Source organism: Planococcus citri, chromosome 3 (genome assembly GCF_950023065.1).
Source record: "Planococcus citri chromosome 3, ihPlaCitr1.1, whole genome shotgun sequence".
Lineage (NCBI taxonomy): Eukaryota > Metazoa > Arthropoda > Insecta > Hemiptera > Pseudococcidae > Planococcus > Planococcus citri.
The window spans coordinates 66,178,919-66,196,381 of record NC_088679.1 but is presented as its reverse complement, the minus strand read 5'-3'; the positions used below and the strand labels follow the sequence as shown (position 1 = coordinate 66,196,381).

The 17,463-nt window shown below is 34.6% G+C and overlaps 1 protein-coding gene across 1 annotated transcript in view; it reads left to right on the top strand.

Annotated features, from left to right (window-relative positions):
- LOC135838361 (zinc finger and SCAN domain-containing protein 2-like) overlaps window positions 1–16,521 on the top strand; it is a 196,232-nt gene extending 179,711 nt beyond the window's left edge. The window contains exons 7-8 of the mRNA XM_065353954.1: window positions 9,882–9,965; window positions 14,267–16,521. Of these exons, the coding sequence (XP_065210026.1) occupies window positions 9,882–9,965; window positions 14,267–14,490 (308 nt within the window). The 3' untranslated portion in view covers window positions 14,491–16,521. The remainder of the gene's footprint in view (window positions 1–9,881; window positions 9,966–14,266) is intronic.
- Window positions 16,522–17,463: the final 942 nt, after the last annotated feature.

Genomic DNA, 17,463 nt, shown 5'->3' with positions numbered 1-17,463 from the left:
TACGAAGTCAACTGCTGGGGGATTTCAAGCCGTTTTGGAGCCTCCGGCGACTTTTTGAAAATTCCTGGAGCCTCCATCAGATTTTTGAAACTTTAACTTTTCACAAAATTTCATCAAATGGAGATGGAAAGCTGAAATTTACTCTACATTCCAATTTTAACACCCTCTGAAGACGACTTCAAGTGGGTTCAAATCATTTTGGAGCTTCCAGCGACTTTTTGACAATTACTGGAGCCTCCAGTAGATTTTTGAAACTTGAAATTCCGCAACATTTTACCAAACGGAGTTGGCAAGCTGAAATTTACTTCGCAAACTAATTTCAATACGATATGAAGTCGACTACATGGTGGTTTCAAATGGTTTTAAATGGTTTTGAAGCTTCCAGCTACTTCTTGGAAATTTCAATTTTCCAAAAAACAGCATACGACCTCTCAAAAAGTGGCTGGAGGCTCCAAAACGACTTGAAATCCACCAGCAGACGACTTTATAGCTTATTAAAATAAGTTTGCAGAATGAATTTTGACTTTCCATCTCCGTTTGATAAAATTTTTAGCAAATTTTTTAAAGTTTCAAAAATCTACTGGCGGCTCCAGTAATTAAAAAAAATCGCTGGATGCTCCAAAACGACTTGGGATCCCCCTGCAGTTGACTTCGTAGCGTATTGAAATTAGTTTGCAGAATAAATTTCAGCTTTCCAACTCCATTTTGGTGAAATTTTGTGGGAATTTCGAGTTTCAAAAATTTGCTGGAGGCTCCAGAACTGCTCAAAACGGGTTGAAACCGTTTCCAATCGATTTGGCATGTCGAAAATAGGGTATATCCCAAATTTCAGCTCTCTTGGTCAATTTGGTGAAATTTTGATTTTTTCCCTCATTTTTGGCCTAAATTCGATTTTCAAAAATTCACCAAAAATCGAAAAACGCACTTTAGCACTTGAAATTTTGACAGGTGATAAATTTTTGCATGATCTTTCGATCTATCTTTGTAAAGTTTGAAAAAGTTCGTGCAAGTCCTATATTAAAACGCAAAATCTGCGATTTCGGCTGACCTGTCAATCAAAATGGCCGCCATTTTGTAAGTAAGGCCAACTTTTTTTTAGTACAAGGGTTAGAAATGCTCATTAGGACTCTCCCTTTAAGAAAAAAGTTGTCCTGGAGGATCGACGGGGGGGTGCAATTTATCCTTAAATGGGCTCCCCGACTGATCATCCTTCAAATGGAGGTAAATTTCTCAAAACCACCCCAATCTGCATCCAAATCACCCACGACAGACTTAAAATTTGCACAAACGACTCTCGAGTTCAACAACCATTGCATATTAAAGCCATATCAAGAGATAAATCTTTTTACACTTCATTTCCCTCTCCTCCTCCTCCTCCTCCTACCAATAGGTATATAGAAAAAACACCTCTTAAATATTCCCGCTCCAAAGACTCGCAACAATAAACATGCCTTCAACTAGTGGCGCCTCGAAAGATTCAAAAAAACATCATTCAACGTAACTCAACAAACAACACTGCACGAGGAAGAAAAAGTGAAAAAAAAACATCACAACAGAGCAATCAACACAACAACCCTTTCGTCTACACTCTTGACGACCGCTGCGTCTGACTGACAACTTTATTAAATTTTAACGACCGCGTAATAAATCAAGTAATTACACCGAGCATCAGGCATCTTTTAATGTCTTCTCTTCTTACGACGACGGGTATCTCGTATCTATACAATACTCGTACAACATGAGCGAATTATCATCGTTTACACGATATAGCAATTGATATTCTTTCTCGACCAATGCACAAGCACAATTCGCATAAGCTAAAGTTTGTCGAGCTTGTGCTTGCTGCTTGTAGCCAATAAAGCGATCAAAGAATCCATCGACGAGAACATCTCAACTTCCACAACAAACGAGCTGTAGAAAAAATACAATGCGGATCCGTGGTAAAGTGATAATACGTGTTGAAGACGAGTACAAGCAATAGGCATAGGGCTAGGCTAACACCGCGACTGATGCACAAACACAGACACACGTACAATAAGATTTAAGAACAGGTGTAAATTACTCTCTATGAGTGTATAAAATGAAACTAGTTTTTTACTCGAACGCGTATCTTTTTTCCTTTTCTATCTCGCGCCCAATACTCGTCGTCTTCTTACCAGGTAGATTTTCTTCATTCTTCCTCTTCAGTGACTTACGATATACCAGTGTTGAAAAAACCTTAAGGGCATGGAGTTTAAAATCACAGCTTCAAATTTGGTACTCAATAATTTCACATCGTCGATCGTCTTTTCGCAATGAATTTCTCATTGAATAATTGGAATACATTTTCAGACTTATTATTGTGATCTAGAATCTGAAAAAGATTCTTTCATCGAGAAAAAGCTCGCGAGGGGAGAATCGAAGTGGAAAACTACAAAAAGGTCATTTTTTCAAAAGACCATAAGATCGAAAATCTATAAAAATGGTCACAAGTGGAAATTTGGATAAGTATCTTCACTATGACCAAATATTGACCAGATTTCAGCATCCGAAGTCATCCTCGGTCCCATTTAAGATATTTAAGATTGAATTGAATAACCCTAATTTTTCTCCTATTACTGACCCCAGCTACTCCAAATTGATATAAGTGGTCCAATAAGGTGCATAGCTGGGTAAAACAAGCGATTTTGGCCTATTCTTATATGGTTCAAAACCCTCATGATAAAATTTCCAGATCGCCGACTCACCTCTCCAACACCTTCAAATGGGGTGAAATTGTAATTTCAGTTGAAAATTTCCAACTTAATAGGCAGTTGCCACCCATTTTTTTTCAAATTTGCAGAGCTGTTAGATACTAGGTACTTATAGAGCTATTCATACAAATTTTTTGAAATTTTTTCATGCATATCATCTGTGCAAAACGCGCATTTTCATCTTTCAAACGGCACTTTTTATCACTTTTTTCAGAGGGGCAATTATGAAAAAAAAAACAGGTCAATTTTGTCAATTTTTTCAACGTTTAATCATTTCTATTAAAGAAATTGAACTACATGATTTTTAGAACCCCTAAACCCCAATTCCGGGTCACCCAAGAGGCCGAAAATTCATGTTCAAACTAATATCAACCCGAAACTCATCATTAAAGCTGGGATTTTTATGTAGAAATATGATGAAAATATGCAATATTTTTGCAATTTCATCATCCAAATTATACAAAAATTTCAATGATCAAAAAATACAGTTTTCTTTTTAAAAAATAGACAAACAAAGTCATTTATAAATTTATAATTCATAAAACTTTGCCAGTCAAAATGAAATATTACAATATTTCAGGAAACATTTTTTTGATGACATTTTAGCAGTGTTGCGATTTTTTGAACAAAAAAGGTCTTGAAAATCTCAATTTTTGCAAAAATTTCTGTAAATGTGCAAAAAAAAATACCAGAAAATGCACAAATATACAGAAATATGCAACTTTTCCCCCTAAAATATGCAATTTGATCTGAAATATGCAAAATATACAAAACGATAGTGGGCTCATTCGTCAGGAAATTTCATGATTCGTGGAGATCTTATCAAATATGCACTTTTTCTAGTCCATAGAAAAATATGACAAGCATAAAAATTCCAGCTCTATTCAACTTCATGGATTTTTTAACCTCTGATTAGCATTTTTTCAAATTGAAAAAAAAAACAGTTTCGACAAAAATCAGTAAAAAAAATCAAAGATTTTTGAACAAACCCTTTCACTCGATGAAATGAACTCCTCACAAAAAAATCAAAATTCGAAAAGATTCAAAAAATGAACGAATTTTTATTTTTTTGTTGCGAGTGTAATTTTTATCAACTTTTTCATGAAATACGTCAGAAAGAGGTCAAAATAAGACAACTGAATAAATTTGAACTTTTTTTGATGTTTGAAATCGAAAATTGAATTTTTTCGAATTTTGATTTTTTTGTGAGGAGTTCATTTCATCGAGTGAAAGGGTTTTTCAACTTTTTCAACAGATACGTACAAATAGGGGTCAAATGGGTCAACTTCACTTATCAAAACTTTTTTTCATGTTTTAAATCAAAAAATCGCATTTTTTCGCAAACTTTAAATTTTTTAAAATCGACTTTGCAACATGTTACCATCCCAATTTTTTAATACGTTATTCAGCATGAAAAGTTGTCCATAATTATATTTTTTTCAGAATTTTTGAGAGTCGGAACGATATGAAAACTGCGTTTCGAAACTTCTTGAGCTAATTTTTTGTACGAAAAAAAGTGGCAACACTGATTTTTATGATATCATCAAAAAGCCTTTCAAAACCCCTAACTATGGGAAAAAGTTCCATTTTGGTAGGTATCGCGGTTATCGAGTAATCCACTGCTGAAATGTATGATATTTTAGGTTCACTGAAAACTTTGACACCCCATGGCTGCCTTTAAAATTGGGCTAGACGGCTGCGATTTGCGCCATTGGTCATCCCTTCGGAAGGTCTTTCCACAGGAAAAATTTCAAAAAAATCGCCGAACCCCCCTACCACTTCTTGGTCCAATTGACGTGGAATGACCCAATTAATAAAATTTAAAAAATCTGTTTTGAGGGCGATTTTTAAGCTTTTTATACGAAATTATGAAATATAAATTTTTTTGGGCCATTGTGAAACCTTCAGCAATTTTTAAATTTTTTCCAGAAATTTCAAATCACTATGGGAAGACCAAAAATGAACATTGAGACCTACAACTTTGGTTGCTGCTTATTGGGCACCCTGTTGACCGTTTCAAATGGTTACTGCAAAATTACAAGAGTGTGAGTCTGTTCCAGATTTTTTTTAGGAAGTTTCTGCAAGAAATTTTGTCACGAAAACAATCTCCATTTGACATCTTTGGAGCCTCCAGCGAGTTCTCAAATTTCTCCAGATATTTCAAATCGCTCTGGAAGGACCCAAAAATGAACCTCAGGACCTATGATTTTAATCGGTTTCTATTGGGAACCCTTTCGACCATTTTAGGATAATTATACCTCAATTCTTAAAGTGTTAGATTTTCGATTCACTTTCCCAAATTTGCCAACTTGGACCTTTGGTAATTTTGACGAAAATATAAATATTTAAAAAAATCGTTCAAGAGTGACGAATGTAATAGTGAGATATGACCGAAGAATTGAATTCCTACAGATCAACGTGATCATGTGTACGTTTTTCTTCATCATCACATACCAAGTACTTAGTATGAAAACAAGCAATAGATACCGCTTTATGGAGAGAAAACGTTTTAATTAGCCATCGATTCTTTTTTTTTTTTCGTTTGTTTGTTTTAAGAAGTGCGAAACAAGTATGCCATTAGAGAGGAAAACCGGTCATCAATGGATAGAGAGGTATAGTCAGGCTATGGTACACATGTACACACGTACAAAAGTACACATCTATACGCATCGCTGAGACACTACCGCTTAGCCGTGTATCTATAGAGGCATGGCAGAGAGTATTCAAATGTCAACCAGTTCGGCAAAAGAGAGACGAAGAAGAAGAAAAAAAAACACAACGAGAGTGAGAAAGGGTAGCGAATAAAAAGAAGAGTAAAAAAAAAACAGTGGCAAACGGAGATAATCGTGACAATAAAACAGTCGGAATTTCACGCTTTACTAAACTTCTTGAGAGCTTCTTAGGCGGCGGGTTGGTGTTTTTTCAATACGAGTACCTATAAGAGATGATAATATTTGCCTCCCTTTGCGGCTGCGGTTCGGCTAGGCTGTTGCTTACTGATTGTCCGAACCGAAACGACATTACGTTGACAATTTGAGCTGTAAATCACGTTAAATAAACGCTCTTCTACCCTTTGATTGTAAGCCGGCGGCTTGCGGTACTTGTATGCGCGATTTGATCGTCCCTGCGGGCTCCCGCTTCGCATCCATGTGCCATCTGATTATCACTAAAAGTGTTGCTCCTATAGTGGTGGCGATTCGATTGTTTTTTCGGCGATTGTGTTGACGAGATGGTGTGAAAAACTCGGTATAGAAGATAAATTAATGCTCAGACTGCGAGCCGGCGATGGTCGTGTTGTCTTTGGCTATATGTTAGGTGTGTGTGTAACTAATCGTATGGCACTGTAGTTGGGAAGACTGCGGAGGTAGAGGTGAAGGTGGAGGATAAAGATACGCGGAAGATATGTACGCATTTCTAGTTCACGCGAGATAAGCAGATTGATTTTTCACAGACTGTGAGACAGATTTCTTCGAAATGGTCGCAGTTCCTGGTTGCTGTACGAGGAATTATGATATTTAAAAAAAATGTACATAGTTGTACCATTTGAGATCTTCAATCGTAATCGTATAGAGAAAATAGATAGGAAAAAAATGATTACTGAAGCAAAATTATCTTTTTATATTACGTTCGGATAAGTTCATTTAGATTGGTATTTTCGCTACTTCTGCCCCCTCTCCCACATAATTATGCTTGTATGATCATTTCTACAGACTTTCCAAGTTGTTTCTTTTTTTTTCTGGGTTCAATGTTCAGTTGACAAGTCTACCAATGCTAACCAATGAACCTTTTGAACCGGTACTTTCCGATTTGAACGAAACCGAGCTAGATTGAAGGAGCATGTCCTAAAACATTCGTATCCAAAATTTCAGACCCTAAAGTCCATTTTTAAATTTTTGGTAAAATTTTTAAAATTTTAAAAATTAAAAAATATATATATTTTAAAGGCGATTTTTAAACTTTTTCGAGAAAAATGATTTTTTTTTATCAATGTGAACCGATATGAATAATTTTTTAAATTCAACTCCGAGACACCAACAATCTACATATATGTAGTTTTGAGCCATTCTGGAGCCTCCACCTATTTTTAAATTTTCTCCAGAACTTTAAATCGCTCAGAAAAAGGTCAAAAATGAACATTGGAACAAGACATAGGTATTTACAACTTTGGTCGATGTTCATTGAGCATGAGCACCCTCTTCATCGTTTTAGGGGGTTATCAAGAAATTTCAGAAGTTCCAGTCCGAAAGTTAATTTTTCACCAATTTGTAAATTCCAGAAAAAATAAGCGATTTCTATGCCAATTTCACGAAGTTCATGATCTTAAGGTCGTTATTGACCTGCATGTCTGGTTTCTGAAGACTGTTTGGCTTCCAGGCAGGTCTCCAAAGGTCGTTGACCTGTGAGCCAGACTTCTGAAGGCCGGCTGGCCTCCCAAGGTCATTGACCTGACTGTCTGGCTCTTGAGGGCAGCCATGGAGTCATGTCTGGCATCTAAAGGTCATCGACCTTACCCTGAAAACATTTTATAAATTTTTCGTCATTTAATTTGAGCACTTCTGCGATATTTGGGATATTACAGAAATTTTTAATCACTAAAAAGTCAGTTTGACAAAAATTATAGTTTTTCACATAATTTTGACAAATGTTCCCAGGTTTTATGGTATTAGTCGGAAAAATTGTCTTAGTGAATCCTCTAAAATTTTCCTGGGATTTTTAGCGGTTCCGAAATTCGAATAAGTTTTCTGTCTTTTATGAACATTAAACAGTGCATAAAATATCTCATACATATTTAGGTAGGTACTTTTTCTATTTGAGTTTCAGTCAAGTCAATTGGTGATCTGATCGATTAGAAAAATCGAAAACGATGAGAAGAAAAATGAAAAAATTGTTTTCGAAGCAATCAATTTTGGTGCTGAAAGAACCATTTGCGTACGACTAGATTCATTTTTAGCGAATCATTCGCCTTCGAATTGATTAATCCATTTTATGAATCAATTATTCGTTCGCGAATGATTCACCAAAAATTAATTAAATGAATCGATTTGTTCGCGAACGAGTCACTCGTATGAATCATTACGTTCGCGAATGATTCACTAAAAATTATCCAATTCGTTCGTGAACCATTCACCAAAAATTAATTAAATGAATCGATTCGTTCGCGAACGAGTCACTTGTATAAATCATTTCGTTCGCGAATGATTCACCAAAAATTATTCAATTCATACGTGAACGATTCTCCAAAAATTATTTAAATGAATCGATTCGTTCGCGAACGAGTCACTTATACAAATCGATCGTTCGCGAATGATTCACTTAAAATAATTCAATTCGGTCGTGAACGATTTACCAAAAAATCAAATCAAATGAATCGATTCGTTCACGAACGAGTCACTTATACAAATCGATCGTTCGCGAATGATTCACCAAAAATAATTCCATTCGGTCGTGAACGATTTACCAAAAATCTCATTCGTTCGCGAATGATTCACCAAAAATTATTCAATTCGTTCGTGAACGATTCTCCAAAAATTAATTAAATGAATCGATTTGTTCGCGAACGAATCACTTATATAAATCATTTCGTTCGCGAAAGAGTCACTTATACGAATCGATCGTTCGCGAATGATTCACCAAAAAAATCATTTAATTCGTTCGTAATATGATTCACTTAAAATCAATTACATTCCGTTCGCAATTTCGGGAATATTTCATCAAGTTTTAATCATTTAGGCGACTTTTGCAAGATTTTACTCAAATTTTGAGGCATTTTATCAAGGTTTGCATGTTTTTAGATGTTTTTACTCGTGTGTCATTCTAACAAGTTTTACAAAAGTTCTAAATAATTTTCGAGAGTTTGAGGCAATTTTTCTGAAATTCCATCAATTTTAGAATAATTATTCTACGTCAATTTTACTGTTTTTATGAAATTTCGAGTAATTTTGTTCACAATTTTATTCCACTTTGATAACATAAGGTGGCCAATTTTTAGTAATTTTCAACAATCTTTTCTCATATTTGAGCATTTTTGGGATATTTTGCCAAATTTTCGGCATTTTGAAATCTAAGAAAAAAAAAATTGCAAAAATTGTTCAAATTTCACGAATATAAAACAAACAGCCAAATGTTGAAAACATTATTATCAACTATTTCCTCATTTTTGATACATCACAGACCAATAATTGATCACCATTTGGCACCCTTGATCAAAAATTTAACGTCATAAAAATCAACACCTTCATTCGACGTTGAAATCATTATAAAAATATTCATACACTCTCAAGTTTTTTTCAACCACTCATCAAGTCATCAATATCGATTCACAACACATCTCCCTTTCCCTTCGTTTTTTTCAACACAGTCGATTACTTTCATCTTCCACCCTTGATAAAATCACAAAAAACTTATACCCAACCAATCGACGGGGGAAAAAATTAAATTCGGGATATTTCCCTACAAACATTTTCAATTAAGCACACCGCAGGTAGGTACGAGTAATATTTCATAAATCTTGAAAATACATACAAAGAAACCCTTTAATAATATAAGCAAATCCTATTTCTAGAAGATTGAAAAAAAAAAAGAAAAAGAAACATACGCCATCGTGTAGTATACTCGTAAGTACAGGGACAGGAGGACTCTACGTCTGTCATATATGTACTAAAAAAAAGCATGAATTGATCGGATGAGTACCGTCTAGCCGAAGTAATTCGAGTCCTCACCCCGTTCGGATGGTTTGGTTCTTTATGTCTACGACTAGAAGCCGCGATCGAGCTAAGAAGATTAATAATATTCCGAATCGAACGCCTATATTAGTAATACACATAGGTATATAGGTATACAAATACGCGTCTGCGATATTAATGTAATTTCGATGTAATATAGACGTCGTGGTCGCTGCATCTCTGTCACCATTTGGGTGTAAAAAAATCCAACAAAATGCATTACTGGCCCTGTCCTGTCCTATAGTATACTAGCCTACCCTACGTATTTATTATTAAGACATCATTTATAATACATAAAATACCTACATAATACATATATGTGTTTAGATCGATGTACTTGTACTGTACATAAAGAGACTTATGCGATATTATTAATTACGTATACGAAAAACTAAACAACAAATTTTCCGTTTTAATCTGTCAACAGGTGATAAACCACATTCCTGCGAACTGTGTCACAAAAAATTCGCTTTGGCTTGCAATCTAAGAGCTCATATGAAAACACATGAAAGTAAGTATCGCCGGCTTTAACTTCTTAATTATCCGATAAACGTCCACACTTTATCCCCTTCCGCCATCCTCAACCCTTTTATAGTCATATTAGTAGACCACTGGTGAAATTAATTTACCCCCTTCTTGACTTTCGAGTGGTGGTTCTAAAAAACACGCTGACCGCGTCTTATAGCGCAATAGTGGACTCCTTTCAAGAAGTAAAGGAAAGGTGTTTCGATGTATAGGTAGACGTAAAAAGATAAATAATAATAAGTAAATAAATAAGGGGCACGTGTTATGTCGTGGCGTGTTTTATAAATTAATGTGTTCGTTTCGGCACACTTTCTATATTACGTGGTGTGGTGTGGTGTACATGTACCTAAAGTTGGAAGTGTGCACTGTGCACGGTGTGCTGTTCGTCCACAATTCTAATTCACATTTACCTCCCTCGTGCCTCGTTTATTCGTCCTATTGCAATATCACGAATGTTGATCAAGCATGCTATTTATAATTAGCATTTTCTTTTTTTTTTATTATTATTTTTCCTTCCTTTCTTTCTTTCCTTCGTTAAATGAGGTTTCGAGCAAACGGTTTCAATTCACGGAAGCGATTGGCTCGAGGTATAGACAATTGTACCCGGCTATCATATGTAGTGTTGTGTTATTGGTTACCTATACAGGATTTCCTCACTCGTGTGCAGAAAAGTTCCAATAAAAAAATCGTTCGATGATTAAATAAAAGTCAAACTTTTAAATATTTTTTAAAAAATCGTTTGATGATTAAATAAAATCAAACTTTTAATTTCCTTAAAATATTTTCGAAAAAAAAAATGTCTGGAAAAAATAATTAGACTGATGGAAAATTTTATGGATTACAATATTCCTCCCAGGATTGTTGGTTTTTTCCTTCAATCGCTTTTTATGATGAAAACGTTGAAAAAACAATTCGCAGAGGCTCATAAATTTTTCACAGCTATTTTTCGATGTTCTTTGTTTTCGAGATATACTTCCAGCTAAAAGCAACCTCAGTACTTGGCTCAAAATCCATTTTTTTAATTTCTTCAATAATTAGTAAAATTTCATAAAAAAATTAATACACAATATCTCTCAGTATGGATCATAAATAAATATCATACTTTGATTCGAAACAAAATGAACTTCGCATAATTGTTCAAAAACATTATTTCGACTCTTGCAGCAATACCTACTTGTTTGATAAAACGTTGGAAAAAAAATACATACCAAAATTACACCCGAAGTTTACAAACTGCTTCAACATCCTCTCTCCCCTTCACCATTTTGAAATATTTCAGATTTATCTAAAGAGCTTTGGAAAAATACCTAAGGCTCAACAAACTACAAAAGTTTTTGAAAATATTGCAAAAAAAATGCTTTCTCATTTTCTAAGCAAACAAATCAGATAATTTTTTTAAAATAAGGATGTTCTGGGGACACAAAAATTTTGAAATTTTGAAATTTTATCAAAATTCAAAAGAACTTATTTCAAAAATGGAAGTGTGGAAAGTGACAATATATTGATCGTTATCAATATAAAGACGCTGAGTTCGAATATTGACCCATTTTTCCGATCTGACGTCTCTGAACTCTCCATTTGCATTTTTAATTATAGTAAAAACACCAAAAATCCAATCTTTTGACAGGTCTCTAAGAGCCCCTATCTCCAGTTCAAGGTTGCGAAAGGTTAAAACAGAACAGATGGGCTCGTATTCAACCCACCCCACCCAAAAAAAAGAAAAGTAATCAAAAATTAACCCAAAAAGTTATAAAACATGAACACCGAACAAAACTTTTACTAAATGTGGAAAAAAATCATTAAAAAACAACAACAACAACATTAAAAATGGAAATGTTTTGATTTTTAATTTTAAAAAGTTAACAAATTTTCCAATTTTTTGGTAAAAAAGCAAGAAGCAAGGCTTTTCACCTTTGGTAATTTTGGCAAAAAAGTAAAAATTTTTGCATTTTCTGAAAAAAAAATTTTGTGACAAAAAGTGACACTGATGAAAATTTTAACAAAAAAAAAGAGCTTTTTGATCATTTCTGCAAAAAAAATGAGACTTTTAAAAAATTTATGTAAAAATTGAGGCTTTTTGAAATTTTTGACAATTTTTGACAAAAAGCAAGACCTTGACAATTCCAGCGAAAATTAGGACTTCTTAAGAATTATTCGCAAGAGAGTGATGCTTTTTGGCAATTTCTGGCCAAAAAAAGCAAGACTTATAATTTGGATAATTTTTGGGGGAAAATGAAAATTTTTAGCAATTTTGATAAAAAGCAAAAATTTAACAATTTCAACAAGAAGCAGGAATTTTTGGGAATTATTGGCAAAAAATTATACTTCTTCGTAATTATTTTCAAAAGTGAGTCTTTTTGCAGTTTTTGAGACTTTTTGGTATTTTTTGACAATTTTAGGCGATAACGCGAGACTTTTGAATGGCTAAAAATTTTAATTTGTCGCAATTGGACGATTTTTGCAAAAAATCAAGAATAAAAATTTGATCAAAAAACATGACTTTTGGCAATTATTAGCAAAAAAAAAAAAAATGATACTTTTTCGCAGTCTTTGTTGAAAATATAGTAAAAAAGAGAGAATTTTTAGAATTTCTAGGCAAAAAATTCGACTGCTTTTGGAAAATTTCCAGAAAAAAATCTCAAGACTTTTCGGAATTTTTTGAGAAAATGTGAGATTCTTCGAAAGCGAAACTTCGACACTTTTAGCAAAAAATGAAGCTTTCTATCAGAAAAATTTAATTTTTGAAAAATAAATTGAACAAAAAGTAACTCTAATCAACCAAAACTTTGTGAAATTAATCAACCTTTAATTACATGATTACAAAATTGAAAAGTACGAGCCCTTCAGGTCTTCATAATTTTGGAAGAGAAAGGGGAAAAGCTAAAATTTTACACATCAATTTTTTGGGTTTTCAACGTCATCGAACATTTCAAGATTTGCTTTGAGGGAGGTGGGGAGGTGGGGAGGGGGGTGGGCGGTGAGAAGGGTACTACAAATACCTTTACTTTTTCAATTTTTCGATACTTTTCGATCATTTTTCTCCCACGAAATTTGTTTTCAAAAAAAGCAAATTAATGTTTTTTATCAGAAAAACATATTTCTGTTCAAGCAAAGCGAGAGCGAAAAATGTTTGAAAAATTTTTTGTTTTAGAGCATTAAAAAACGATCGCGTTTTTATCGTTGGAGAGGTTCTGGGTGCCATGAGTGAGGTAAATTTGAAAAACTAAGGCTATATTCGTGTTCAGCGTTACCGAAAACATGCAATTTCATGTGTCACACGAATGAAACATTTTTTGTGATTTTTACCCCTTTTGGGGAGGTGCTGGGGGCCGAGGATGGTGTCCGATCAAAAATCTGACGTCGTATTCGTGTTCAGCGTCACCAAAAACATACAATTCGATGTATCACATGCCCCAGATTTTTTTTCGAAAGTTTTGCCCAAATTTGGGGGAGGGGTGCTCCCCTTCCATTGAAATATCCCATCTCGAAAATTGAATATTTCGAAAAAGCATCAAAAGGTACATCTATGGGAATTTTTTCAGAATTTTAAATGGTCAGGTAGCTTCCACTTACTGCGTCATTTTGAAAGTTCAACTTTCAACTTTTGAACATTTCAAATGTACTTGAAAAGGTCAAAATGTAATGCCCTTTCGAACTGTGAAATCAGTTTTGATCAATGTATCATAACTTTGGAGGTATGCGCTGCTGAAGTTTAGCACCTCGAGACAATGTGAAAATAATTGAAGCCCCCCCCCTCCCCACCCGTCCACTGAGAAGGCTATTAGGACTAAACTGATTGCGAGTTTCCAACTCATTGGGTGGGTAGACATTGTAAAACAAAAATCCGATCGAATTCGAAGGACATGACTCAAAAACGTTTGTCAAACTGAGATGGAATGGCCCACTTACAAAAAATACACAGAAATCCTACAAAAAAAGTTGGCAAATTGAACGTTTCCCAATCAACTTTTTTCAAAATTCTACAAAGGAGGAGACACACAAACATACTATTTATATTAAAAATTCAGGATTGGCAGGATTAGCAGGATTCTGCGAATTAAGTCACCCATCCCATTTGAAGAAAGAGGAGGAAAAGGAGGGAGGGGGTAGGACAATTTGAGAAATAATCTCCCCAACCTCACCACACACCCCAGCACAACTCTTCACACCCACCAACACCAAATTTGAAATTCTCTGTCTCCTCCCACCTCCTCCCCCACCCCCATTGACCATCTAACCACTTCATGCACCCAAACCAACACTAACCATCGTATTTTCACTTTACAGGTGACTCTCAAGAAGAATGCCTCAGCTGTGGTAAAACCTTTTTGACGTTCTCGTCTCCTCTCAACGATCGTAACTTCTGTCGCGAGTGTTTGAACGAAAGAAGCCCCCAGAACAACAACGAGTTCCCCGGTAAGAAATTCTCATACCCTGACTCAGCCAGTGAAGAAGAATCGTACACGACTGAGATCGACGAACACGAAGAAGAAATCCACGCCGAAAAATGATTTCGAGAAAAGGGGCAATAGAGAATGAGACCATCGTCACCTCAGCTGCATTCAATTACACGCAGAGTACCTATAGACTTTGGATCTCAAATATCTGGATCTGGAATTTACCGACCAGGCCGACTGCACGGAATCGCGATTATTTCTATATCCACAACAGCAACAACAACAGCAACGATGACCGATGAAGACGAAGAGGACTATAAGACGACAACGACGACTACGACGACGACCTAGAACTATCAAATCTTATTCCATGCTCCCTCTGCTCGTGGCTTGGCCAATGATTCGGTATACAATTACCGCCGTTCTGTTCTAGATTCGCGCGACAGTAAAATTGACGTAGTGTACAGCGGCCTTTTACGTATAATTTTGTGTCGGCGCGGCGGCGGCTTGCCGCATAAAGCCAAAGGGTAAAAAGAATGGGAAATATCCTCGACCTGTACAATACTATATATACATATTCTGCTCGCACTGATATATTTTCTCTCTCTGTTTGTTCGTAGTAATAATAGTAGTGTATGTAGTATTATTGCTCTATGTGCACATACGACAGCCTTACTCTCTTCCCTGCTCACTTTCTCGCCGTTTCTCTCTATATCTATCTGTAATACGTATGTACTTGTAAACCATATTAACGTTAATTAAAATGAACCAGTCGTTTAAAATGGATGTATGTAAATACACGGCGCGTAGCGATAGAATAAAAGTCGCTGACCACCCAGCTCTCGAGCCTTCTTTTAATGGTTTCGTATAGTATAGTATACGCGGTGTCCGCATCGTACTGTACGGACCGCCGCATATTATCCATAATTATTATCTCGATCGATTCATCATTGTCCATCTGTCTTTTGCCTTTTTTTTTATATGTTCCATCGCACAGCATCTTTTCGTCTCTCTCTCTGTCTCTCTCACACGCAGCCGAGTCGATTTTACGACAATAATACGGCTATATCGATATTATGTACTTCCTTCCTCTTCACTTCCCTATAGCTATGGGTTTCCTGTACTTTGAAAATTTGGTACTTTCGTTCAGAGGGTTCTCCTTCCAACTTCTCACACAGAAAATACCTCCATCTCTATCCTTTTTGATCGGTCATATCGTCTCAAATAACTCGACAAATGGAGGAAGGACCTCAGAATTTTTCTCCTTCGAATGAGTCTTTCAGTATATTTCGAAACATATCAAAGATGAAAAAAATTTTCAATGCATTTATGAGAAAAAAATATATATATTTTAATTTTAGATCTCAAATTCTCATTTCTTTTCTTTATAAGCATATTTAATTAATGTATTTTTTATCGTCGAAATAAAATCAAATGAATTCGTCTAAATGTACAATAATGATGATGAATTATGTACCTAATTATTTGGAGCAAAAAAAATCAAACCACACCCCACCGCATTTTTAAATAATAAATATATGTATAGAGTTCTATAAAAAGGACACTAACTGTAACAGGGCTTGTGAATTTACCAAAATTTATGAAAGCGTGTATACTTATTTCAGTCTGTTAATGTATATTTTACGAGTATGTATATGACGTTTTTTTTTTTAAAAAAAAGGATGATATTTACGTACCTATAAATAATTTAACGATCTGTATATAAAAAATAAGTTATTTATTGTTGCATTATTTCTTAAATAATAATATTTATTATTGTGATAGACCGTTTAACACGCGGAACACATTTGTAAATTATCTATTTATGTTGGATTTTGTTTTATTTTTTCTTTGAAAATGAAAAGAAATGTATAGGTATTTTTAGGAACGTTATATTCTTCAATGCAACGATACACTTTTATGCGTATGTTAATGTAGAAACGATGTGTAAATTTCATTTTCTTTTTTCTTTTTTGAAGTTGCTTAATTTAAATGTATTTCTTGTCTAGTCAATTAATTAATATTCATTCCGAGTTTTAAATATAATATTTAAATTATAACGTCGACGTGTAAAAAATTTGGAAAAAAAATTCTATACAATATGTAATTATATTGTATAAAAATAAATTGCATTTAAAATGTTTATTTTTATTTTTTTGTTGAATTTTATCTTATGTATGTACTTGAAAAGAGTGACGACAAAACTTGAAATAGAAATGAAAAAGTGGAGAAAAATCAAGAAAGAGAAGAATTTGAATTTGATGTTGGCTCATCCATACAGCTTTTCACAAATTTGTTCAAAGTAGGTACAGAACATGATTGAACAACTTGAATGAAATAGGCACAAAAAAGAACCTATTGTACGGACAAGGGAACCTCTTGAGGTTTCACCCTCCAATTTGAACGAGATCGCGATTTTTGAAAAGAGCATGGCCTAATAAACCCCCCAAAACCAAATTTTCAGCTGCCCAACTTCATTTTTCGATTTTCGGCGAACGTTTGAAAATTTAAATGACTGTTTTTGATGATTTACATGTTTTTTTTTTTAGAAAAAAAGTACGTAGCCTACTTGATCAAAATGAGTCCTAAAACTGATATTAATTACCCAAATCCAAATTTCACCATTTTTAGACATTTGTAGAGTCTCCAGCGCGATTTTTCAATTTCTCCAGAATTTTGAATATGCTCCAGAAAGCGTGATTATGAAGTTGGGCAGCTAAAAATTGAGTTGAGTGTTATACTCGACCTGTTAACGAGTTTATTCACATTAAAGCCGATTTTGGGAGGGACGTCTCAAGTCGAGTGGTTTTTTGATCAGCTTTTTTCGTAATAAAAATAGGGTGTGTTTTATCGGCACGACAGAAATAGGCGTTTTCACGACGAAAAAGGGACCTTTTAACGACAAAAAAAGGTATTACACGGGAACAGAATCATTTCACGACGAAAAAAGTTTTTGAACGACAGTTTATGAATTTAAACGACAATATAAGGTATTGCCCGACAGAATAATTTAACGCACGTTGCACGTTTATGTAATACATTCAACGACAAACCGTGCACGCCAAAAAAAATGAAATGGATGACATA